At 51.5% G+C, this 25,426-nt stretch overlaps 2 protein-coding genes across 2 annotated transcripts in view; both read right to left on the bottom strand.

Moving 5' to 3' along the window:
- Positions 1 to 20,066, bottom strand: part of LOC104320542 (arf-GAP with SH3 domain, ANK repeat and PH domain-containing protein 1-like) — a 29,501-nt gene extending 9,435 nt beyond the window's left edge. Inside the window, 18 exon segments of the mRNA XM_069808838.1 lie at positions 815 to 903; positions 1,611 to 1,744; positions 1,966 to 2,129; positions 2,505 to 2,553; positions 3,043 to 3,130; positions 3,561 to 3,631; positions 5,067 to 5,166; positions 5,378 to 5,405; positions 5,407 to 5,450; positions 6,862 to 6,940; positions 7,406 to 7,491; positions 9,362 to 9,424; positions 9,426 to 9,490; positions 9,605 to 9,656; positions 13,319 to 13,393; positions 13,856 to 14,001; positions 14,277 to 14,349; positions 19,941 to 20,066. Coding sequence (XP_069664939.1) covers positions 815 to 903; positions 1,611 to 1,744; positions 1,966 to 2,129; positions 2,505 to 2,553; positions 3,043 to 3,130; positions 3,561 to 3,631; positions 5,067 to 5,166; positions 5,378 to 5,405; positions 5,407 to 5,450; positions 6,862 to 6,940; positions 7,406 to 7,491; positions 9,362 to 9,424; positions 9,426 to 9,490; positions 9,605 to 9,656; positions 13,319 to 13,393; positions 13,856 to 14,001; positions 14,277 to 14,349; positions 19,941 to 20,066 — 1,532 coding nt within the window.
- Positions 20,067 to 21,243: 1,177 nt separating this feature from the next.
- Positions 21,244 to 25,426, bottom strand: part of LOC104316209 (fer-1-like protein 4) — a 40,805-nt gene continuing 36,622 nt past the window's right edge. Inside the window, exons 43-45 of the mRNA XM_069808826.1 lie at positions 23,515 to 23,795; positions 22,713 to 22,813; positions 21,244 to 22,182 (exon numbers count right to left, since the gene is read on the bottom strand). Of these exons, the coding sequence (XP_069664927.1) occupies positions 22,002 to 22,182; positions 22,713 to 22,813; positions 23,515 to 23,795 (563 nt within the window). The 3' untranslated portion in view covers positions 21,244 to 22,001. The remainder of the gene's footprint in view (positions 22,183 to 22,712; positions 22,814 to 23,514; positions 23,796 to 25,426) is intronic.

The raw sequence follows: 25,426 nt of genomic DNA, 5'->3' as shown, positions 1-25,426 counted from the left end.
AATGCTGCTCTCTCCCTGCCAAGTGCAGTTCCTTATCCAGCTATTCATTGCAGGGTAGGTGCCCTAGACTTACATGCCTGTACTGGAAGATAATCATGCCTCTTCTGCCTGCTCTCCAGCCTCCTGAAAGTCCCCTTAGCCACTGACAATAAGCTCCCCAACTATATGTTTCCCCCAAGAGCTCTGCTGCATGCCAGATTTATGGCACCAAGCCTGGAGAAGCCCCCAGCTATCACTGCTACCAGCCATGCCACCCCAGCTCTCCCCTGTCCTCTGCAGAGCCTAAAGGCTGGGGCGCTCCGGGATGAAGGACAGGGGGTTCCTGCATCCTCAGCAGATACTTGCTCAACGTCCACACTGATCCCACCAACCCTAGGCCCCAGCCACTGGACGCAGTGAACTGCTCCGCACCATGCAAGTCCCTGTCCCCTGTCCCACTCCACCCTCCCACCTTTCTGTGCCCTGCCGATGTGCAGCCAGGGCTGGCCTGCTTGGCAGCTCTGCTTGGTTTTTCTGTTTCTTGTCTTGCTTTTCCCTTTCCAGCACCAATTCCTCAATCCTTGTCCTGACCTCATGGCCAATCCTTGAGCTGTCCTGCTGGCTCTTCTTCACTTTTCTCTCCTTTATCAAACTTTTCCTGCTGGGTTTGGTGAAATTGCTTCTGAAGGGAAGTTACAGTCTGGAGAGGAGATTGAGCAGTGCTATGTGCCTGGTCACTGCAGGGAGCACATAAGACCACAGAGCATGTGCCCATGTGTGAGGGCCCCATATCTAACCTCCCACAAAAAAAAACAGCTCTTGCAGAGCAACTCACATGTCACTGTGCACTGTGGGCTTCAGGGAGAAGCTGGGGAGATTCGCTTCCAAGATGTTGAAGCCAGAGTTGCCAATATTCCTCGCCAGCTGCAAAACAGCCAAACTAGAGGTGACATGGGACATGCAGCAGCTCTACATGCATGGCAGCAGGAGGGGGAGCGCCAGGCTGAGATCCTGACCAGTTATTGAGGGGATGTCAAGGGGTGCTGGGATGTCAAGGGGTGCTAGGATGTGTGTACCCAAGGGCCTGAGACTCTGCCCTGACTCCTACTGCTGAGATCTCCCAACTCCAGCAGTGCAGCCAACCCTAGAGCTGACCCCTAGGCTCAGATCTGGGCAAGCAGTGACCCCTGCTAAACACTCCCATCCCCTGCCCTTGATGCCCACCAGCTGCCAGCAGCTCCCATCACAACCCTACCAAACCCATGAGCACCTGGAGCATTGTGGTGCTAAAACAGCCCCATGCAAAGTCTCCAACCTCCTGTCTGCCCCATATTCTGCTCTACCCCAGTTCAAGTTTGGCCCTGCCCCACAGCTCCCCTGCACCAGGGGACACAGATGGGGAAAGGGGACTAGGGAGACAGGTGACCCAGCAACTGTGAGATGACTCCCTCCTCTCCTCCATGAAGATGACAATTTCTGCCACAATAACTGCTAAACCCTGGGAATTACTCATACAGGTGAGTATGGATCAGTTTAACAGGTGAAAAACCCACTGAATTAACTTAGTTTCAGGAAGGCCACAGCAGAAGCAGGGGGAGGCTTGAGGACAGAGCACACTGGCAGTGTCCTACCAGCAATTCAGAGGTTGCCAGCTTGTCCAGAGACAGTGACTGGATGCGGGAGAGATGCACACCCACCTCTCTGTGAATCCCAGAGCACTCGATGCAGATCAGGATGCCCAAGTTAATGGAGAGCCAAGTAGGATCTGTAGAGACAAGACTGCCAGGCTCATGTGCATCTCCTGCCTCTCCTCCCCACCGGCCACCCACCCCAGGGCACAAGTTCCCCAGCAGGGCAGAGGGGAATGGTAAGACCCCAGATGCCTGCAGGTCTCCAGGAGCTGGAAGCTGCAGAGTGCAGGGCTGAGCTCTGCCTGTCCAGCAGGGAGGAGGCCCAGCGGACCCATGGCCATGGGCTGGCTCTCACCTGGGGCCAAGCAGTCGCAGCACTCCCTGTTCCCAGGCATGCCTCTGACCTCCTTGATGAGGGCCCGGGTCAGCTCCTCCTGGCTGCTCTTCCCTCCACCCTGTGCCTTGCTGAAGGCCCTGTTCAGCGCCTCCTCCTTGCTGTTGCTGAGGACGGACACCCAGCTGCACGGGCAGAAAGTGGCTTAGGAGCAGGGTACCATGCAGCTGCGCTCGGGCTGCAGGGTGAGGAGGGCAGCGGGGCTCATCCCACTGCTGCAGGGGATATCCCGCTCTGCCCCAGTCTGCATAGCAGCCACCACACACGAAGGTCCTGCACGGTACTCCAGCAGCAAACTGGGTGCCAGGAGCCTCCATTAAGCTCCATGTCCTGTTCACGGCCAGCCAGCCCCCCCCTGGAGTGACTGGGACATGGTCAGGATGGGAAGGGCATCAAACAAGGGGCTGTGGCTTGCTGCTCAATTAGCCAAAGAGCTGGCACTTCAGCAGCAGCCAGAGGACCATTTTTTTGGTCCATAGCAAGGCACTGGCAGTACTTACGTGACACAGTCCTGCTCATCCTCTGCCAGGAAGCGGTATGTGCGGCTGTCTGAAACACACAGAGCCAGTCTCCTCTAGGCACCCTGCTTGTCCATCTCACCTGCTGGGCTCACAGCAGGGCACAACACACCTGAGCTGGGCTAGCAGAGCCAGGAGCAACCTTGAGCCCAGGCAGCTGGGGGTGACAGTCATCTCCATTTCACTCAACCCATCCCCAGTGCACCCCAGGCAAAGGGACCTGCTCCTATATCAGGAATGAGGGATGCTGGTGTTAGCTAAGCTGCAGCCCAGAAACTATACTTGCACGGTTCCCTTCACTGCCCTACGGTAGTGCTGCCTATCTCACACCCTGCGTGTGCATCACTGCTCCTGAGCAGAGCTCCCTTCTGGCACAATTTCACCAGGGTAACCCCCTCAAGCTGGCCCAAAGCTGCAAAACATCCCCTCATCCCTGCCCACACTGGCTTTCTCAGTCCAAAGCACTGCTGCCTCCCTGGGCCCTTCCAGGAAAAAACACAGGGCAGGCACCAGCACTCACAGGAAACCAGATCAAAGCATTTCTTGTCATCCATGTTCGGCTTCACCTGGCAGGTCAGTAAATTCAGTTTGGCTGGTGGGCGGTTGAGCTACAAGCAGAATGATAAAGCATCAAAGGACTGTGGTCCAGGGGTGACAAGCACCACCTGGCTCTGGACACAGAGCAATGGCTCTGCCTTGTGCCCAGCACTTTTTGTCTTTGGCTCTGCTCTCAGGAGCAATGCAAGAAATAGCAACACAGACCTTTTCTTTCCCAACAGCCACCCCAGGCTCATGCCCCTCCATGCACATAGGCACATGAGGACCTCCTGTGTTTGTCTAAAGCTCTCTTGGGTTGCAGGGACTTAAGTCTCAACAGAAAGCCTCCTATGCCAGGGCAGCCCAGGAGGGCAAGCAGCAGGCACAAGGGCTCTGATGAGCCCCAGGAAGCCACTGGCATGCTTGGCAGTGGCAGGCTGTGCAGACCCTGAAGGGGCAGCAGCTCCCAGGTAGGAGCAGAGCGGAAGAAGCAGTTCCTACCATGCTGTGAGAGATGGTCAGGTAGCCATTGCTGATGGTGCATTTCCTCTTCTGCCAGACTTTTCTCAACCTGGAAATGAGCAGAGGGTGAGCCAAGAGGACACACAGGGAGGAGCAGATGTGCAATGCAGCGCAGCGCTGGCAAAGGCAAGAGCCATGCAAGGCACAGCATGGGCCCATAGCTCTTGTCCGACATGCTGGCTGGGCTGCCGTGGATGGGATCTGTCACTCTTGGTCTGTTCTGGGCTGAGAAGGATCCATCATAAGGCATAAGACAGGCTTGTACAGACAGGTAGCACAACTGCTGTGGTGGTGATACACGTGCAGAGCAACAACTGGGGAAGCAGGATCTGCTAGCAGAGCACAAAGCCCTTTGCAGAAGCCCTCAGCAAACATCCAAGACCATCACCTCTAAATTGCTCCCAAGCTGGCTTTCCTGTGCCTGCCATTTGGGGCAGACCATAACGGGGGGAAAGGTAGACGAGATATGCCCAAAAGGGGAGAGAGAGACTGAACTTCAGTCTGCAGTGAAGGCAACTCCTGAGCTCCCATTCAGTATTTTCTGTCCAGTTTCGGGTTTCTCTAGGACACTTCACAGTCTTTTCCAGGTGTGCAACTCTCCCAGTGCAGGACCCCTGTGATTCACAGCAAGCATGCTCCCACGTACTGGTAGGAGATGATCCTCTTTCCAAAGACAGCAGAGTGCTTTCCAGGAGCTCAGGGTCTGGCGCCTGGGAGAGGGGCACAGGATGGCTACTGGCTTGCTCTCTCCTCTGGCCCACAATGCCATCTCCAAGGCAGCAGCAACCCATGCTGTGTCTAATTCACCCCATATTTCTGCCCCTTCCCCTAATTCTCACCATCAGGGAGCTGAGCCCAGTAATGAACTGTGAGGGCAGAGGGGTCTGAAAGGCAAAGGATGGGTCAGGGCTAGGGAGGCAGGGAAGGGAGAAGAGAGCAGAAAACACCACCAGGGCTGTACATACATACCCAGTGCACCCCTGAGTGTCTCTCACCTGGGAAGGGTGCATGAGTCAGGGCTCCTCATCCATGAGCAGGCATGATGGAGGAGGTTCTGGAAAGCAATGAGTGCCTGGGAGAAGGAGAGAAGCACCGGCCCTTCCCCATCCCTCCCAGCACAAAACTTGGGGCGTTGGATGAAGGCAGTGGGTTCCCCACTGGAAGGAAAGACAGGGAGCTGGTTCTGGCTCCCAATGGTGGGTGCAGGGGTCCTCGCCACCAGCACTCGCAGGTCTTGAGAGAACATTGGACAGCTTCATGGGAGAGGAATGCTCTCAGAGCTAAAATATGGACACAAGCTGCGTGGAGCTCTGCGTTGAAAGCTGTTGGAGGCTGGGACAGTGTCAAGCACACCTTCATGCATGCTTGTGCTGTTCCTCTGCCTTGTGGCCGCCACAGGGAGAGAAGGTTGGTCTGGGTGAGCCTTGCTCTGGCCCCAGGTCACCAAAGCACAATTGAAAGGGGCATGCTGTTTCCCAACTTATCCATCGCTTTTCTTGAAGAGGGTCCCTGATTTCTCTGTGCTGTACTGCTTGGTCCCTTGCAGCTGGTGCATGTTGTACCCTGCCTGCTTGTTCCCAGGGTCCTGGCAGGAGAAAAACAGCAGCAAGGCCCTACTCCATCAGTACCACTGGCAACCGAGAACATGTCCTCATGGGACTGCCAGGGACCATATGCTACCCCAGAGCTCAACAGAAACCCCACGGCTTTCTGCATCGGCAGGCAGGCGCTATATAAGCAGCTGCTGTGCTGTGCCCTCTGCCCCGTGTTCCCTTGCAAGAATGATCAGACTTTACCTCTTTCTGCTCCAGCTGCAACACTACAAAGGGAGCAGAGCTGCTGCTTCTCCTCATTCTGCCTGATCTTCATCTGAAAGGCACCAGTGCACACGGAGCTGCTCGCATGGCAGCAGGAGGCTCCTGCCTCAGCTATGGCATTCCACTCCTTCCAGGTGCAGTGGAGGTGCCCCCACACCACCCTCTGCCCTCACCGCCTCCCCGCATCTGTGGCATGCACCCAGCCCCATTCCTATGGTGGGAGGTTGCCGCTCGTCCCCTGCAGTGCCGTGGTATGCGGCATGTGCAAGAAGCACTTCAGTGGAAACCTCATTGGGAGGAGGGACCAGGCATGTCCTCAGCACAGGGACTCCTGCAACATTAGACCACAGGAGAGCAGCCTGCCTTTTACTGAGAGAACAGCTGTTTGCAGCTCTGTGCAGGGTAAAAGCAAACAAGTGCTTGAAGATCACTGTGGTGGTTGTTTTTATTTCCTTGGTAGTGTCAGTAATTAAAATAATTAAAAGGCCTCCAAGCCATCAAAAAGTTGATGGAGCTTGGCAAAGGAATGTGGCCCTGAAATGGAGCCTGGGGTTTGTCTGCATGAGGGATCCATAAGGTGCTGCTTGCTGTGCTTGGTTACCTTGCTCTTGGGGTGGCACCTCCCCTCTTTTGTTATTTACATAATGAATTTTAATATGATTACAAATTATAGAACAAGCAGGGTAACACCCCTAAAGCAGATTGATTCAAACAAAGCAGCAGATGCCCAGAGGAGACCTGCACTACAGGCCCAGGGGAGATGAGTACAAGTGATGCTGATGCAGTATCTGGGTGAACACCCAAGCCTCTGCAAATCTTGACTAGCAAAGAGGTATGGAGAAGGATAAGCAAACTGGAACAGAGGTCTAGAAATGCTGGGAAACCAACATAAACCCTCTGCTGCACTTGGAGGACATTATACCACCTGGGACTTGAGTGCTCAGACTGTCTCTGAAAGCCCTGCTATTTGGAAAAACTCCTTTCTGTCTCCAGGCCACATATGACTGACAGAGCTCAAAGTCAAAAGCTAAAGTTCACAAGGCTTACATGACCTGCCTCTACAGCAAAGCAAAGGCCCTGAGGAAATGCATTAAGAGCTTGAGTTGGCAGCAGCAGCATGGAAAGCTAAGAGCACGAATTAAAAATCTGGAAGTCTGAAGAGCAGGTAGGGCTTTGGCAGATGAATACATTAGTGCCTCCTTGGTACCCATGTTTACACTTGTTCTTCCTACTCTGTGTCCTGGGGTATGGCACCATTATTTTCCCACTCCCAGTGATGGCTGAATTTCATCCCTCCATGGGCTGCTGCACATCACAGGATCAGGAAAAAATGATTAATAGATGTGAAGAGCTGCGAAAGTCCTCAGTTCTGCTTCTGCAGAGGAAGAGGAGGCCCTGGGGAAGACATGCCTGCTCTCTAGCCTGCCCCTGCTTGCTGCACCCAACTTCAGATGAATACTCACACTCTGCGGCTGTGGGACGAGGTTGTTCTCTGTAAACTTCTTAAGTTTTGCCATTGTGTTTAAACATTCCTGGAAAAAACTGATAGGAGAGGCTAACATAAGGGCATGTCCTGAAATCCTGCTCTTAGCACTGGCTCTGAAGCCTACAGACCCCAGGCTCCCTGGAGTTCCTGCTTCAGAGCCCATCCTGCCTTCAGCAGGCAGTGCTTTCACTTCATATGTGAAAAAATTTTTTCTTAGGAAATGTCTTTTAGAAAGATTTGGAGGCAGTTAAATTCAGAGAGTGCTCAGCAATCTGTCCTTTTTGCATCCCAGATTTATGCTTTACACTGGTTTATGAAAATGTCAAACTAAAGAGAAGAAACACACCCCATTGAGATCCTTGCCTCCACTGCATCCAGGAGAAGAGGATTTTCAGCAAGTTACAGAGGCCAAGCCCACTGCAGGAACCCAGGCCCTGCAAGTTAAGCCACCCCCAGGTCCCCTCCACAACCAGTGCTTCTGGAGAGAAAGGGCATGCAGGCAGGTTACTAGTCGCTTTTACTTGAACTGTGAGCTGCAGTGCTTGATATGGTTTTGCAGCAGGTCAATCCCCTTCTTGGTTTTGATCTTGTTCACTTTGATTAGAAACTGAAGGGAAAAGGACACAGGGACGGAATTCGTAGCTTAGAGAGAAATGCCTTTTATACACTATTTGTTGGCCCCCTCACAGGGTGTTGCGGCCCTTCCTGGCAGTCACACCCTGATGTGGCCTTTAAGGGGTGAGAAGATGGTGGTAAGCAGGGTCCAGTGCTTTGATCCAGCCAATAGAGTGGTAGACCCACAGTCATGGCATGGACCCTGGGTTTGCTGGGGTTTACCTATGCAGGGCAAACATTCAGTTAATACACCATCAAAGATTCATCACTCATGGTGCCTTCACTGAAGAACAGCTAGCTTTCCTATAGACCTTCAAAACTCATCACTCAAGAACCAAGTTCCTCCAAGACCCACTAGACTTGATCCATGAACTGCACCACTTCCACCTGAACCTACTGACAATGTCAGTGCTGTGAGCCTGCCTGCCTATATCCTACATACAGCTAGCATCTCAGCCTGCCTTGATGACCTTCAGAAGCAAGCTGAAAGTTCAGATTTCCAGCCCAAATTTATCTGCCACCTCACCCAGCCCATCCTCCACCATAACAACCTCACCCATGAAAATCAACACTGGCCCTTGCACTTGGTGGACTGACAACGTGAAACAGTGTGTTGTGCTGTGAAACACGTTGAGTATTTCTCCACCCATCTCTGGACTATGCCTACGCTAGCATCAGCTCTCTTGACATCGCAACTACTGTAAAAACAACAACCTACCAACAACTATTTCCAGAAGACCCACAGGCCAACATAGTAAATCACCTTCCAAAATACATGTTGAAAATGGCCAACCTCAGATTTCCCTGTGTGTAGTCATTCAAAACACCCTCAATCTATCAGAAGGAGTGTTTCCTAGGAGACACTCTCTCAGGAACCTGAATGCCACATGTGGACTCACATCAGCACAGAACAAAACCACCACCTGACCTACTGGCTCCGTTTAAGAACAATGCAGCTCCGTAGCACAAGGGCTTCTGATGTTTGAAGTAGAACAACAGTTTCAGCACGGAAACAGTAACTGTTTCCAAAATATGGTTACAAAGAGCTGGATATTTTGGATGAAATCGGTATCTTCCAATCTTTTACTCATCTGTTGTTTGTGTTGTGTGGCAGTGGGAGCAGGAAATCCCATTTGCAGGGGAGTTGGGCTGAGTTTATCCCAACAAGCAGAGGGAGGGCTATGGTGGAACCATCTGAGAGGGAGCAGGGACCTCAGTGCCAGCAGCATCCACTGTGGGCAGTTGGGAAGAAGCTTGGACCCAAAGCCTTTGTGGGGTTTTTCCCAAGTTGTTATCTCTACTGCCAGGTTAATATAGGCTCAAGCTTTGGCTAAACTCCTTGATCAGCCCCTGCCACAGGTTGGCTTGAGCCTACCACAACCCAGGCAGCTCTCCAGCTGAGGGGATATGCCCACAGTCTCACCGGCACAACAAACTCAACCTGCTGAGCAATGGTCCCTGAGGATCTGCAGCCCACCTTGGTGCGAGCAGAGGGAGCTGCCAGATGCCACCGGCACCTGGAGCAAAGCCTGGGGGACTTCAGCACCCCAAGAAGTCAGAAAGGGTGCTGCAATATCCCAGACACAAGCACCACTCACTGACGAGGGACAGAAGATGGCCCTGAATGAAAAATCAGTGTGGATTCAGACAAAAAAAGCTGCTTTGAGACAATTCCAGGTTGGAGGGCAAGTGAGAAACACCAGCGTGAGAGTCACTGCTGATGTCTGCCCACTCCAGACCAGGATCTGCTGGGGCTGTGGCACAGTTGCTGTGCACCAATGGGAGGGAAATTCATCCCTTGGATGCCGATTCAGCTACTCTTAACACCACTCTGTGCAGCACAGGCTGATCCCTGTCCTTACCTCACACATGTTCAACTGGAAGGTCCTGCACTCCTTCTCCATCTCCTCAGCAATCTCCCCCCCCGCTCACCTCACTCTGCACCATGCCATGCTGTTTTGCCAGCTCGCGCTTCTCCTTCTCGATCTTGGCGCTCAAGGAAAGAGGAGACATGCATGAAAGGCTCCGTCTGACTGCTTGCCAGCGAAGGCAGACAAAAACCAGCCTCCAAGTCCAGGCCTTGGGGTGAGGGAGCCTGAAGACTTATCGTTTGCTCTCATAGTCTTTGCAGGCCTTCTCAAAAGGCTTCTTGAACTCCTAGGAAGAGCCAAAGACACCATTTCATGACTACGACTGGGACAGAGCCTTCCTCATCCTCAGCATACTATGTTCCCACTGGGTCACCCTAGCATAAAGGCCCTTGCAGACCCAGGACAGGGCTGTCCACAGGAGTGTCCCTCCTCAGGATGGTCCTCGCCTCTCCTCAGTGCCCAGTGGACAAGTGCACTCACCAGTGCAGGTTCACTCATGGGCACATGCTTGCATACACACTTAAATACACATAAGCTCCAAAACATACATCATGCATATGTACATCGCATAGGTATGTATGTACCTAGCAGTACCCAGCTATAACACCTTTCACAGACTCACAATTTTAAGGGTAGAAGGAATTGCTCAGACACTCACAAGCCAGAAAGTACCAACCAGGTTCTCACCTGCTGAAGCCAGAATGTCATGTTTAACCAAAACACCACTTAGAGAGACATCAGAAATCCACCCAAACCTGGCAGCATCATCACAATCTGATTCTTCTCGGGGTATTCATTTAATGTTGAATTAGTCTTGCTGCTAAAAAGCCATCATTTGTTTCTCATTTGACTTTGTGTGACTTCTGCTTCTCTCTGGTGGTTACCATCTTGGTATGTTCGTCTGCATTTGTCCATTAAATGCATTTACTCACATCACCCATGTTCTGCCCTGTTCTCACCACTTACTGCTCTGCAAACCTCTGTGTCAAAGAAAGACAGAGTAAATCAGGTTTGAGGGGACTGCAAGTGGTCTCTAGTCTAACCTCCTGAGGCAGGGACAGCACTGAATTCAGACCAGGCTTTGTGCAGGCAGATGTTGAAAAACCCCAAGGATGGAGATCCCACAGCCTCTCTGGGTCCCTGTCCCAATGCCTCTCTGTCCCCCAGGGTGAAATTTCTTTATTTATGTCAAGGCAGAACCTTGTCAGGACAGATCTTGCATTTATCTCCATTCTAATGAAAATGTCAAACTGCTTCAGGTCAGCCTCTGATTCCTGTTGGATCCCATTAGAAATGCCTTCAGCTTACTCATGACCCCCTGCAGGCAGCTGGATTTTTTCCTCTCTCTCCCTGTTTTCTTGGTTCCCAATCTTCTTGACATTGTCCTTAACAATGCAAATAGTGGATATTTTTTTCCCTTCATATTTTATATTATTTTATTAATTTACTGTGACGGTCTGACAAATTCAAATGTCTCAAACATCCGCTAAAAGAGCTTTGGTGGACAAAACGGCCTCTGTAAAAATGCTGGAGTTTTGTGAACAGGACAATGTGGACAGAGGAGAGGGCCCCACGGAGGGTGGGAACGCACTTCTCCAAGGCCCCAATTCCTTATCTTGAGTGACCAGGAGAAGGAACACAATTTATGCCTTCCTGGAGGAAGAAGGCCCCATGGAAGTTGGGACTGTGCTTCTATCTTAAGTGGTCATACCAGCAGGAAAAGAGAAGCAACTCCACAATGAACACCCCCCCCAAAGCTACCGATTCCAGTGAACCCCAGGTGTGGGAACTGCGCATGTTGAGATCATCAACTAACACACTATAAAAGAGGAGAGAACGAATCCTCAGTGCGCGCCCTCCGGAACTGGATCTCTACGCTGGCTGGACCAACGCTGGACCCAGGACTGGTGAAACCCTTCTCTTCTCTCTTTCTTTTTTCTCTCATTCTCTCTCTCTTTTCCTTCTCTCTTTTCCACAGTCCCTACACCTCATCCTTTGAAACATAAACCGTTGACCAAGTCTGAGACTAGGAGTGGACCTAGCCGCCCCTGAGCTCCTCTTTGAGAAGGAGTCCAGAAAGCAAGGGGGTCTGCTCTGAACCTCGTGACTCAACGGGAGGGCTCTCCTTCTGATACATTTCATGTTCCTTTTTCCATTTCATTCTTTCTGTACTTTCCTCCTCTTCTCAAACAGCGGCTTAATGACATGTTGCAAGGTTCATATTAACAAGTTCATGTGTACTTGGACAGAGTTAGCTAGGTTGAATAAATGTTGATTGTTGTTTGAACTCCCCTGGTGTCGTTTCACCTTAATTCTGACAAAGGAAATCCATGAACCTGAGTCGCTCCAACTTTGGGACGCGACATTTACTTCACTCCATAAGTTTCAGAATTTGCTCTCTCCTTCCACTTTCATGCTCCTATATAGCACAAGCTTCCAAATGGATGCCTAAATGCTCGTAATTTGTTTCAGTATTTGGCAATTAGTCCTTTTGAAGTCCCCAAATGCTGCCACAGTTCCCATCCTTCGTTCTGCAACCCTGTCCAAAACTTTCCCTCCACTTTCCCAGAGGTTCAGCTGTTTGCTCAAGGATCCCCAGCTCTGATACAGCCCAATTGCAAAACCTTCATGAAGTATCTGAGGAAACTGCAGAGCTGGGAGAAAAATCTATAGAGTGGAACCATACAAGATTAAAAAGGTAAAATTACAGAGTTCAGGTTGTTGAAACAGGTTCATTACTAGCTCAAGGATGCAAGAGGAAAAATAGTATCATGGAAAAATATAAAGTCCCAAAAGAAGAAAACACAGAGTGTTTGCCAGTGTATCAGCAGGTCTGGTGGAAGACAGCAATGACCAATAGCAAGAACCTGTTGCAGGAAGCAGCAGCTCTGTCTCCGCTCCTCCCAAGCTGGTCTGCCTGGCCAGCATGAGTCCTTGCATGTCTCATCATGGTGCTGAGTGTATTAACACCAGGACATTAAATCCTAACAATCTTGTATGCGCATCAGCCAATAAAAAAATTGCTTTACTGTTTCCAGTTGTACATATCCTGCTCGCAGAGTCTGTGTGCCCAAAATCACCTGGGGAGGAATGGTGCCAGGTCACAACTGGCATTTGCTCCGCCACATTAGATGCAATGATCACTAGTCCCTTGACAGTGACCTTGCTCCAGCATTGCAATCAGGATTGGTCCAGCCTCCTCACCCTAAACACCCACAGGCACGGGCACCCCTATGCAGACAGAGGCACCCAGGGGCAACTACGCAGAGCTGATGGCCTGAGTATGGCCACGGGGACTTAGTGGTAAGAACATGTGTGCAGACTTACCAAGGACCATGATGACCTTCCCATTGGTTAAGAAAAGCAAAAATTAAATATGAGTTTGATGCTTTTCCTAAAATCTACACCGATGAGCTCTGTGAAGCTCTCTGATATCTCTACAGTGCTGAAGATCAAATTGCATGGTCACTTCAGTACTTGCTACTCTGCAGTCCCTGAGAGGTACCTGCAGCTGGTAGGTACACACATGCATGCTCAGATTCACACCAACACACATGTGTTTACACATGTAAATGCAAGGGCTACAGGTGGGTCTGGGAGGCTGTGGGGGAGTTTGTGCACTGATGGACAGGGAAGATACCAATATTTGGTGCACAACACCGTGATTTTTTCCCTCATAGCAAATACCACCAGACTCCTCCAGATTCAGCCAGGTGCCTGCAAACAGGCAGAGGTCCCAGCTAAGGGCCACCACTAGCTTGACCTGTGGTGTGAGGCGCCAGCCTCAGGAGGGAGCAGGATCTGGCACACAGGAGGTGCAGGCAAACCTGCCCTTCCAACACCTACTCCTGCTGGCAGGCAAGGTGTGAGCCAAGGATGAAATTCCACACCTGGTACCTGCTCTATCTCCAACCCCACCTCAGCGCAGCAGTTTCAGCCCCTGCTTACCCCTTTGAGTTCTTGCATGTCGCCCTTTATTAATGACTCCAGGGAAAAGTTAATGTTGTGGTACAAACTCTGCAACTGGAAAGGAAAGAGAGAGATTACACTGCTAGCACTGCACCCCTGCACCGCTCCTCATGCAGAGAAAGCAGAGCTGTTTGTGAGCCTGCACAGGAACCACTTTGGAAAACAGTCAGCTGAAAGCCTCCATCCTTGGAAATTACCAAGCTGGAAAAAGCCACAGCCAGCCTGATCCAGTGTTGGTGAGAGCCTGGCTTCAAGAAGGATGGAGGACGGGAGACCTCCAGAGGCCTCTTCTGAGCAGCCTCAGAAGTCTGCACAGATAGCCCTGGCTGTGCAGGCTGCACCATTGGCTCTGCAAACACATGCCATGGCCTCCTGCCTCTGTCTGGGGAAGGGGATGAGCTCGGACCTCCAGGCTGTGGCCCAGAGCCTGCTGCTCTTCCTGGGAATCCCCACCAGCATCCCCTTGCAAGCCATGGGCCCCACTCCGATGTACATGCAGGAGACAGAGCTGCCTACCAGGCTCCTGACAGCAGTCAGCAGCTCCTGGGAGAAGGCAGCAAAGGTGCTAAAGGCACTGGCTAGCTGTTCCTCACCCTCCAGCTGGTAGTTGGCTGAGAACTTCTCCTGGGCAGCGATGTGGGCTTCGAGGTGGCTGATGAGGTCTGGGGGAACATGGATAGTCTCTGGTGAGTGCAGGGGGAAGGTCAGGATGAATGCCCAACCCTTGCTTCCCTTCTGGGAGTCACTATGCCATGTTCTACTCACACACCAGAGCCAGCTCCTGTTACCTGCTGCTGCCCCCACCACTACCCCCAGCTATAGGGATCCCTGAGATGCATATTCCCTGCCACGGTTCACCTGACCTGCAGCAAGGACTCCCCTCATCCATCCATTGCCGTCTCCCCCTTCCTGCAGCCCTGTTCTGTCCTGTCCTGACCTTGTCCACAGCTGTGCTCTGCCTTGGCTGCTTTCCTCATCTTCTGTAGCACAGCTCAGTCGGCATCCAAGGCCTAGAAATGCAGAGGAGATGGTTGTTGACTACATCCATACACACATTTCCATAACCCACAGGGCTTAGCACAAGCCTCAGCATCCCCAGGCTGGACTGTGCTGCTGGAAGACAGGTGATGATCTAGTGGTAGCAGTCCATGTATATCTTAAATATCTGCAAGCCTTCCTGATGTTCTTCTGGAAGAAGTGGTCAAGCATTAAGACAGAATTGGAAAATATATTAGAAAAAGGAACAGATAGCATTGACAATAAATGTGGATTTCAGTGGCAAGAGACTGTTAGTTACAAATTTTAGTTTCATCACTGTCGGTGTCATTCCTGGGCTGAGAGGAGGCGGCGTAGGTGGCTGAGGGGAAATGTTTGGAGGCATCTAAACTCTCTGCCTATGAGAGACTGGATTACAGATGTTATTTCATACAAGTACTGCTTGGAAGGGGTCTCATGCAATCTTTTGTTGGGAGCTGGATTATTGTCAATACCAGATCAGGTTGCCTGTACTTTACTTAGTTGGGCTTTGAAACCCTCCAAGGATGGAGGTTACCTCTCTAGCGACCTCTTGCAGGGCTGCACCACCCTCTGCAGAAGAAACCCTTCCTAATGCCCAATCTGAACTTCGTGAGCCACGAAGTGGATATTGCTGCATGCCCAGAAGAGCTTGACACCATTGCCTAATAACTGGCATTAGATGAGTTGTGGGCTGCTGTCAGACACCCCCTCGTCACCCAGCTAAATCAGCCCAGCTCTGCTTCTCTGTTACCATCCACTGACCCTCTCTGGTTTCTCCACATCACTCCTGACTGGGGACAGTGTTTCAGGTATGACCCCTTCACTGGACTGATGTGAGACCCAACAGCTCCCACATTGGACTGTCCCTGCAGGAAGTGACATGGCTTCACTCTGAGCATTGTCCTGACAGTGCCTACGCTCGAAGATAGGGCACAGGCTTTTAAGATCCATAAACGCTGATTTGTGGGAGCAAACAGTTTTACTGCAATGTGGGAATGCAAAGAACAGCTCAGGGTGGACTTCCATGTTAGAGCTAAGGCTATTTAAGTGGATGGGTGTGTACCCAGGGGAGTGGTACCACCACTGGCTTTGTCTTCTGTTGTGCACCGCATCAGCCAAGTCACACAGCTGAACCTGTGTAGTAGAGGAGGATGTGAGTCAGGCTCTGCAAGATTCAGCACAGTCAAGATTGTGGCATGCAAGGATGTCACCATAAATGTTTAGGTACCCAAAGAGCAATAGTACTGAAAAGTTACCCACCTGCATGTTTCCAGAATTCAGTGCAGCAGGGATGTTGAGAACTTGAATTATGGACTTATTCCCCAAAACAGGAGTTGCCAGACTTTTTTGGCTCCCCATGGAAGAGCTGCCACTCATGACTCTTAGCACCTGCATCTTCTTGTCCAGCCCAATTTGGGAGTGAGGTTTTCCAGCCAAGCCCTCAAACAGAGATTCCTGGGGAAATTAATGTAAGACCTCTAGGACCAGCAGGACTGTGCTCACACCAAGCATTGCAAATCCAGGGAATCCAGTATTATGGTTCAAAGAGATCCCCATGAGACAAAGTCAGACAGGCAGTGGTGGGATAGGGCACCTGAAGCATCTGATCACTGTCCTTTGGCAAAGCTGTTGGAGACACTCTTACACCCGTGTTCAGAAAATGACCTCAGGTTAATGCAGGACTTCAAGGACTAACACATCCCCCTCACAACCATATGGTTATTTTGAGCGCCACCACGAGGCAGGCACTGTCTCCCCCTGGGCCACAGCTCCCTGCAGTTATTTAAGCCATTGCATGTGGGATTCATCTCACTAACCTTAGGCATCCCTTCACCCTTCTTCAGGTGAAGCCCTTTTGGCTTAAGTGAAGCCCATCTCCCTTGCAGAGGCTTTACTGGGGCAGCTTTTCCAGTTCCAGATGCTCTTACTTCCTCAACCCTACAGGAGATTTTTTTTAGCCACACAGTTGGACTCAACCCCTTTCCTTCCCTGCCTGCCCTTGTAAGTGGCACTGGGAGGGAGAAATTTGGAGCCTGCTGCCACTGAGACCCTGATCTCCAACATCCTCATGGCCTGCAGAGCCTCTCTCCCGCTTACTCCCCTCTGCTGCTGGGACCCACCTTGACCAGGACAGCGGTCTCCTTCCCAAAATGTCCCAGGAGCCTGCCCAGGTCCCTTGTGATACCAGTCATGTTTATACTTCATCTTGTACCAGAAATTCAGCTCTCCACACACATGCTCAAACCTTCCACATCCATAGCCTTCATCTTCCTTTCTCCTGACAATTCCCTCCATGAACATGTAATCTTGATCCACAAATGACCCATCCACACCTTTGGGACCATTTCCTGCCTGCTGGACTGATGCTGTCAGGCCAGGAGGCTTTCCTACTTCAGAGAAGCAGCACCAGGGTGAGAATGCTCCGTGGCATTTGTCATGGTTTAACACTAGCCAGCAACTAAGCACCATGCAGCCACTCACTCACTTTCCCTCCCACCGAGTCACTAGGCATGATGTCCCATAGTATGGAATACCCCTTTGGCCAAGTTGGGTCAACTGTCCTGGCTGTGTCCCCTCCCAGCTTCTTGTGTCGCTCCAGCCTTCTTGCTAGCTAGGCATGAGAAGCTGCAAAACCTGTGACTTCGTATAAACACTACTCAGCAACAATTGAAAACATCAGTGTGTTATCAACATTCTTCTCATACTGAATGCAAAACATAACGCTATACGAGGTACTAGAAAGAAAATTAACTCTATCCTAGCTGAAACCAGGACAGTATCCCAGAGGCCATCACCAACAGGGACCTCCACCTCCCCAGGCTCCCCCCACCCAGTGAGCCCAGCTGCAAGAGGCAGCACTCTCTCCAAGGATCATGAAGTGTGTACAAGTACAGTCGCTGGCCACAAGGCAGGAAATTACATACCTGGCACTTAGCGCAGGAAACCCGGAGCTCCCTTCCTTGCTTGTTCTTTGACCTGCATTTGTTTGCCTTGCAGGCACGGACCTGGTTCTGCACTCAGCTGAGCTGTGTGACTTCTCCTTTGGGGACCTGCCTCCAGTGGTGGAAAACCGGCTGATGTACTCCCCCTGCAGCTCAGCACTCATTCCCTCTGCTTCCTGCATCGCTGCCAGGTTCAGTGCACACTGTGCCAGGGCTCTCCTTGCTCAAGGATGAGCTTTTGCTGTGTTTACTGCTTTATCCCGCAGTGGTGCTGCTCTCCATTACAAGCATGCACCTGCTGACACACTAAGACTCTTTGCTGTACAAAGTTCCCTACCCTATCAATAAAAGCCACTGGCTGAACCACTGCAAAAGCACCAGCACTGGTATTTCTGCCTTTCAGAGGTGAGACCCTGTGGCTCCAGCTCTTCCAGATCTGTTTTCATCCTTATCTGTGATTTCCAGGGAGCTGGGGTCACCGCACACTTCTCACTAGTTTTCAAGAGCATAGAAAGACTCAGAGTGGGAGGGACCATCAGTTCACATTGTCTGCATAGACATGGCATTAACATAAGACAACCTTGCATGAGCCTATACCCTGTGTGGGAGTCAGCAGTCTCCAGAAAGACATCCAAGCTGTGTTTAAAGAGGATGGAGACAAAGCATTCACTCCACCTTTTGACCATGCGCACCAGCAGTTCATTACATCACAGCTAAAGTATTGCAACTAATTTTTGATTTCAGTGTCAGCTTCAGTTCCCAGCTGCTGGCTCTCGCTTGCTCTTCTCTAGCACTGGAGTCATCCTCCCCAGTGAAAGTGCACAGAGGTGTCAGGTGAGCTACTGCACAGGTCAGAAGAAAATAAGTCCCAGATGAGAGCCCAGTCAGCCTCACCTAGCTGCATGGTGAGAGCATGTCAGGCTCAGGGAGGAAGCAAGGAAGAGGCCAGCACTGATGTAGGCATAGAGGACCTTCCTCTAGGACAGACAGCTCCTGCCAACACCAACACCCAAGCAAGAGAACTGGGGATACCCCGTGATGTTGGAATTTCTCCTTGCCATCTGCTCAGTCCAGCCCTGATCTGCACCCAAAGATGAAATCATCTCCCCGTGTCTCCTGGCTTACACAATTGCTGCTGCCCAGCCAGCACGGTTCACACCACCGCTCCCTGTTTTCACTGCAGCAAATCCCCTGCAGACTGCACTGGGGGTTGGTGTCACATAGCAGCGGGAGCGTGTCATGAGTTTTATGTCCACTCTGACACGTAAGTCCCAAGCCAGGAGCTCTGCAGACATGAACAAGTTCAGCAGTGTTTCTCTCTAACCACAGCTTCCTGATGTAGCAGCTCTGTTTTAAAGGACTGAAGTTTTAGCTTTGCTTGGGATGCAAGTGATAGAGTAACAGTTGAAAATTAAGCAACACAAGGAAATTGCTCCATGCCCAGATGCTCCTGAGCAAGTCCTGGCCTCTGGAGGCCTGAGAAGAAAAAAAACCTCAGTGACCATCACCAAACCAAACGATCTACAGGAGCACAGCTCCCCATCTGCTCCAAGCCTGCAGGTGCTGGGGGACTTCAGAGCAGTGCAGGAGTCACAGCCCACAGACAGGCCCTGGTAAAGTCCTGGGCACCATCCCCTCATCTGCTGAAACAACAAAATAATGAGAGAGGTGACAGTGCAGTTTGCTCCCAGCACATTTACCAGACCTACCAGGAGGAGGCACCAAGAGGCTTGGAGCCCTCTGGACCACCATATGGAGAGTCCTACCTACCACAGCAGCAACATCTCATAGGTATTTTCCATGGGGGGGTCAGGACCTTGATTTGCTCAGGAACAGGCCAGCATAATGGTTACACTATACTGGACATAGTTTTCAGCTAAGTCCCAAGGTGGGTCTAGGTGGGTGGTGGGATGCTCTCAATGGGAAGCCTGGACCCTCCACTGAGCCAGTCTTGCCCTCACTCACAGTCCTCCCAGGGCATTGAGCTCTGCTGCTCACTCCCTCATGTGCCAGCAGCATGCAGCAACCCCTTCCCCTCCCTCACCATGCCTGATGATGCCTATTAGGGTCTTCTGGCTTTTCCCATCAGTCAGAAAACAACAGCATTTGGCCCAAGTAAGTTTTGCATCAGATGCTGCACTCAGCAGCCAGCTCTCATCCTGGCTCTGTGAATTTTTGGAACCACTCATACATTTGGCCTCCAAACATCCCACATCAGTGTATCCCACAGCTTAACTCTGCACAAATGAGGAAACCATCCTGCCGCCCCAAAAAACTTCCTTTAATTTTTTGTTTTGCTTTTAGTTTGATGCTTGTCTGGTCAAAGGGTTCTGTCTTCTCTTTACTGTGTGGTGTGAGCCTGGTATGAGATACAGCCTTCCCTCACAAACCTCTCCCCCTTTGCTCTTTTCCCCACCAACTGACACGTGGCACGTGGCCACTACAACCCGTCACAAGCCTTCACCAAATCTTTGCTTTTGAGTGTTTTGCAAACACCCAATGACACTCGCACCACTCTCCACTCATGGTGACAAATGATATGGTGATGCCTGAAACTGGGATGCAGATCCTGCGGGACCATGATGGGGACAGCTCTCCCAACCCCTTGGAGAGCACCCCTGCAGCCTGCCGCCCCCGCTCACCTCCTCCAGGCTGTTAGCAGTGGCCTTGCAGCGTCCCATGTGGCTGGCGAAGGCAGAGGTGGTGGGTGAACTGAGGTCTTCCTGTGCCTGCTGCACAAAGTGGCACACTGAGATGAGGGCCGCCATAGTGCCGCAGCGAGGTGGCCCCAGGAAGGGGAGCTGCCAGCGGGAGCCGCAATTGCGCCGGGGCTGGGCAGGGGCCTGGGGTCACACTGCTGCCAGCAGCAAGGGTAGGAGGAAGCCCCTCGCCTTGCACACCCACACCCCAAACAGACACACACACTGGCACACACCCGCACACCCAGGCACACAGCAGCACAGCTACAAATCCTGCAATTATAAGCTGAAATATTTGCCTGAGGCAGACACTTTGAGTCACAGATAGCCTCAGCCTGGTGGTGCGGTGGAAAATGTAGCTGAGCATGGCTGCAAGAGCTAAGGAGCTGCCTGGGGATGTGCACCAGGTGTGCTAGGATGCACCTGGCACTGCTGGGGTGCACTGGGCACCATTTGTTTAGGCAACATCCCATTTGACAGGCCTTGCAGAAAGGCTAGGGGTGACGCAGCACTGGAAACAGCACTGTTGCACCCCAAGGCCCTGCTCTAGCCCCATGCAGATTCATTCACAGTACATGACCTGAACCCTTTGCAGCCTATTTCACTCCCCATGCAGCCCAAGGGTCCCCTAGGGGGGAGAGAGGTCTCCCCCTTTGCCATTCTGGGGCCCCCATCCAGCAGCTGAACTCCAGCCCCCCTGAGGGAGCACCATGTCTGTCCCAGACTCGCACCTGGCTTCAGGTCCAGCCAGAGTCCTCACCTGCTCCTTCCCTGCCTGCCTGGCTCTGCCCAGCTAGTTTTCTCCCCAAAACTTATTCTATTCCTGCCCCATTCAAAAGACAATCAGGCAGCCATCTTCACTATAAAACCCCATTGTCAGTTAATTTCTTTGGAAATGCAACAGTCCCTCTGAGCATCATCTCCTGCACCAGGATGAGATGCCTCAGAAGGAATCTGTCCTGTCAAAACTCAGGGTAAAGCACCTCCACTTGAGATCAGATCATGTCAGGGCTCGTCTGTGCAGAAGACAGGAACCCCGGGGCACCAGAGACCATGCTGAGAACAAGTCTCATTTAATTGACATCAGCCCAACACCACAGTACAGATTCATGCTGACAACCTCATGCTGATGTCTCAGTGCTGTGCTATCTGGGAGGAAAGGCAAAGGGGCATCAGCGAGGACTGCCTGCAGCAGGCTGACCCCCAGCTTCAGAAGGCAGCTACAAAACACAAGCAGCGTCAGAAAGAGCGGCCAAGGAGCTTTTATTCCTGTGGAAATGAAGAGCCAAAATGAAGTTTGAAGCAAGCCTGAATCCAACCCAGCACATGCAGGAAAAGCTGTTAAGCAGCTTGTAAGGAGTGACAACCAGAAAGTCTGTGTCCCAGAGAGTGCTAACACATCCAGAGCTTACTTTAACTCCAAGAACTGTTCCTGTGTTCTTGGCATGGCAGGAAGCTCATGGCTACCTTGGCTCTGTTGTCCTTCTCCATCAGGACCCCCTTTCAAAGGTCTTCCAGGTCCTACCTCCACCAGGACTCTACACCAGACCTGCCTTCCCCCTATACAAGATGTTTTCAACTCTTCAGGCAAAGGCCCGGGAAGGGCCAAGTGTTGTCAAGCTGGGGCATGGACAGCTCTGTATGTTCCCATCTCTGCCAGAATCACTCTCAATGGCAAGAGCTGGGTTCAGCTGACCTGTCTGTGGGGACAGCCCCAGCAGACCCCATTTTCCCACCCTCCCACACCAGTTCCACAAACAATTTTTTCCCCAAAGTTGTAACTGTCCTTCAAGTTTGCCTTATTTAGTAGGTTGGTTACTTGGTTTCTTAGCCTCTCATGGGTACTTAGCATGAAGCATGACTCCCCAAAGAGAGGCCACTTCTGCAGGTCTCTCACTCTGAAGGTTGCCTCTCAACTTGCAAGATTTCCTTAAACTTTCTGGTCCAGTCTCAATTCCTGCAATAATCACCCCTGCCTTTGAGTAGTCTTGTGCTGGAGAGTATTTATCCATTAATGATCTTCTCGCTGATGTATCCAGGCATGGTGTAGATCAAAAGCACCAGGAAGATGGTCAGAACAGTGACAATGAACAGCACAATGATGTATTTCTTGTACCGCTTCCAGATAAAGAACACAAAGGTCTTCATGGGATTCACAAACCAGTTGAAAGAAGTTTTTGGCCGGCTGGAACAGAAAGGGAAGAATAAATAAACACAGGCTCAATCCAGAGCAGCATGTTGGCCCCTCTGCTTTGGTGCCCTGCCACCCTCAAGGGTTGCCAGCTCTTCCTGCTGCTTCCAGACAGGATCAGTCTAGGGGCTGCAAGAACTACAGTGCCTGTGAAAGCGCTGGAGACAACAGGACCTGAGCCTCAGGACAGCCCCCACAGAGCTGTTCTGCACCCATGTGGCTAACGGGTGCGTTCACATGGTTAAACCAGAGCTGCCTTTTTTGTACAAGCAATGTTATGGCATAGCTGCCTTGAGTACCTCACTGAGATCAGCCCTGACCCAGATGCTGCAGCCACAAGTCCCACTGGACCCACTCGAGCTCTGGGAAGCCCTGGCAGCCCCAGTCCTGCAGACCCCACTGCCCAGGGCCTCATTGATTGCTCTCAGCTTCCTGACAAGCAGATGTTCCCTGTCCTCATGCAAAGGGCTGCTGAAAACACAGCACTGTCCATCCATGTTAAAGGTGACAACGCAGATACTCACTTAGGCTTTTCCAGGGGTTCAGGCTCTTTTCGGCCCAAACCAACAGGACTTTTCTCAGCCTCCTCCACAGTCAGCAGCTGGAACTCCGCTTCCACCTTACCCTGGAGGGGGAATATGTCTGAGCCGCAGCTGCATGTGTTGTTTCACAGACCAGCCTGCTACCACATGGCCTGCCAGGACTGGGTATTTTTCTCCCAGTTCCACTTACAGATGCTCAGAGCAATTAATTTTTCTCTCCAGGCATTAGCTACAGAATCTCTCACTTTGCAGCCAGTGGAAACTGTGGCCTGGCTGGAAACTAACTGTTTCGCAGACAAGGCACTGTATTGTAATGCACTCCCCAGCTATCTGGATTTGTCCGCAGCCTCCCACACTAGCATTGAGCAAAACCCGCCCTTAGGGACAAACAATGGTCCACTAGCAGGACAATCAGCAGCAAGTCTGTCCTGGGACAGTTGGCACCTGCCTGTCTGGGGTAGGCAGAGACCCTAGGACAAGCTTTTGCTGCTGTCCTGTCTGGTTGATGGGGAGCCATGTTACTCTTGCATTGCTCCCCTCACTGAGCACTGCTCTATGGGAAGCTCAGAGGAAAACATGAAGCTGGACACCCCCTGCATGCCACTGCAGCTCACACTTCTGGGTAGATGAAGTGCTGGATTTGCAGCAGATGGGACAAGTTTCCAGGACTCTGCACAAAGTCCTGGGCAGCTGGGTCATTGCTGCCTCTGCAGGACAGGTTGCCATGTCAAGGCAGAGGCAAAATGCTGGCTCTCTGCTCACCTGTGCCAGCACCCTGCCTTACCGTCAGGAGGTACTTGTTCCCACTGGGGTCTGTGAACTCCACATCCTCTGGTTTGACTGAGCTGCTCCACTTCTTTTTCTTCTTCTTCTGCTTGTCCTCCCTCTTCTCTCTCTCCTCGTCTTCTTGATCTTTGAGTTTGATGAAGGGCCACCAGCCCCTCATGCGCTTGTTTCGGAAGATGGAGAAGCGAGGTGTTGCATTCTCCTTGGCCATCTTGATGGTGCAATGCTCTGAACTCTTGGCTGCCCGCACCATATCATGCAGCTTCAGCTCGATGGAGCCTGCAGGCACAATGAAGAGGAGAGCTCATGGTGAAATCCTGAGGTCAGCCCCACACACCATTTGGCTTTCTGTCTCAGCCACACTCCCACCACCACGAGTAGGTCCCAGCTGCTGCAATGATCTAGCAGAGTCCTGCACATTTACGGGTGGAGAACCTGAAGCTCAGCATAAGAAAGGACCTGCCCAAGAGTTAGAGACTAAGAAGCAGAAGCCACAGGTATTTTCTCATCCGTGATGTGGCCAGTTTGATTTGTGTGTGGTACAGGGGGTTATTTTCACTCCTTTACCATGTCCCACCCTGCTGTCCTCACATGTCCAAGCTCCTCTTCCCCTGTCGCTCCTGCAAACATCAATAAAAAATTATAAAATCTGGGAAACTCTTTAAAGGTTTCAAGTCTGTCTTACATCTGAAGCAGCCTCAGTTCATTTCCCTGCTTGGCCTTGCACCCCTGTCCTCCTTGGAAGGAGCTCCTTTCCCACTTTGGCACTGAGCCCTTGCAACAAATCAGTCTTATGTACTGGTCTGTATTGCCAAAAGCAGAGCCAGCAACCAAGGGATGTGGGTATTCTCCTCTGCTCAGCTCTGGTGAGACTGCATCTGGATACAGTGTCCAGGTTTGGACCCCAACACAAGAAAGGTGTCAACTAACTAGAGAGTCCAGTGGCTGAGAGAGTCAAGGCTAGAGTGAGTGCCATAGCAGGATGGATTGAGAGACCCATGCATATTCAGCCCAGCGAAGAGAGGTCAAGGGAGAGATCTTATTGTATCTCCCACAGCCTAAAGGAAGCTATAGAGCAGATGGAGCTGAGACAGACATGGGTGATGAAAGCATGTAAGGCAATGGACACAAGCTGCTGCAAGTAAAAAAATCTGAGAATTACGAGAACAGTGCAGCCAGGAAAAGAGGCCCAGAAGGGTGCTGGGATTTCCATCCTTGGAGATACTCAAAACTCACCCAGACAAGGCCCTGAGCAACCTGACCTACATTGCATCTAGCGCTGCTTGGAGCAGAAGATTGCAATAATGACTGCAGAAGCCCTTTCCTGCCTAGAAGTTCCTGAGAGTGTACATGCCAGCAATTGTTGGGATTGCTGTCTAACGCTTTCTTCAGTGCCTGAGTAGCATGGCTGAACCAATCACCACTGAAAGTGCCTCATGGAGGTAAAGCCCTTTAAATATACTGTGGAAGGTTGATGAATAAAGAGAGTTTTATCCTGCCCAAGAGACAGCAGGACAAAGGGGCCGCTTTTTAATGGGGAGGGCAAAGTTTGAAGAAGGGAGGGACAACTGAATGGCATGCTACAAACTTGGGGATGGCAGCAGAAGCAGAAGAGAGGCAGCAGTATTTGTGCTAGTGTAGTGTGGGTGGAATCACCACCAGCCCACTGCATGCCCAGCCCAGCAGGTCTGGTTACTGGGAAGTACCAGAGCAGCTGGGGAGCTCTGATCCCCCAGCAATAGGATGCTGCAACTCAGGTGCAAACGGTCTCACAAGGGTTGCCAGTCCCTGTGCCCACAACATAAGCTCCTGGGAAACCTGCTCTTTGGCCAAGTCTTTGGGATCTAAGTGAAAGCTGGGAAAATGAGCAAGTTTATCAGAAAGGTTGTGAGGAAGCAGAACCTGGAAGT

This window comes from Haliaeetus albicilla, chromosome 2, assembly GCF_947461875.1.
Source record: "Haliaeetus albicilla chromosome 2, bHalAlb1.1, whole genome shotgun sequence".
In the NCBI taxonomy this organism is placed as follows: domain Eukaryota; kingdom Metazoa; phylum Chordata; class Aves; order Accipitriformes; family Accipitridae; genus Haliaeetus; species Haliaeetus albicilla.
This window is presented reverse-complemented; position numbering and strand designations above follow the sequence as displayed.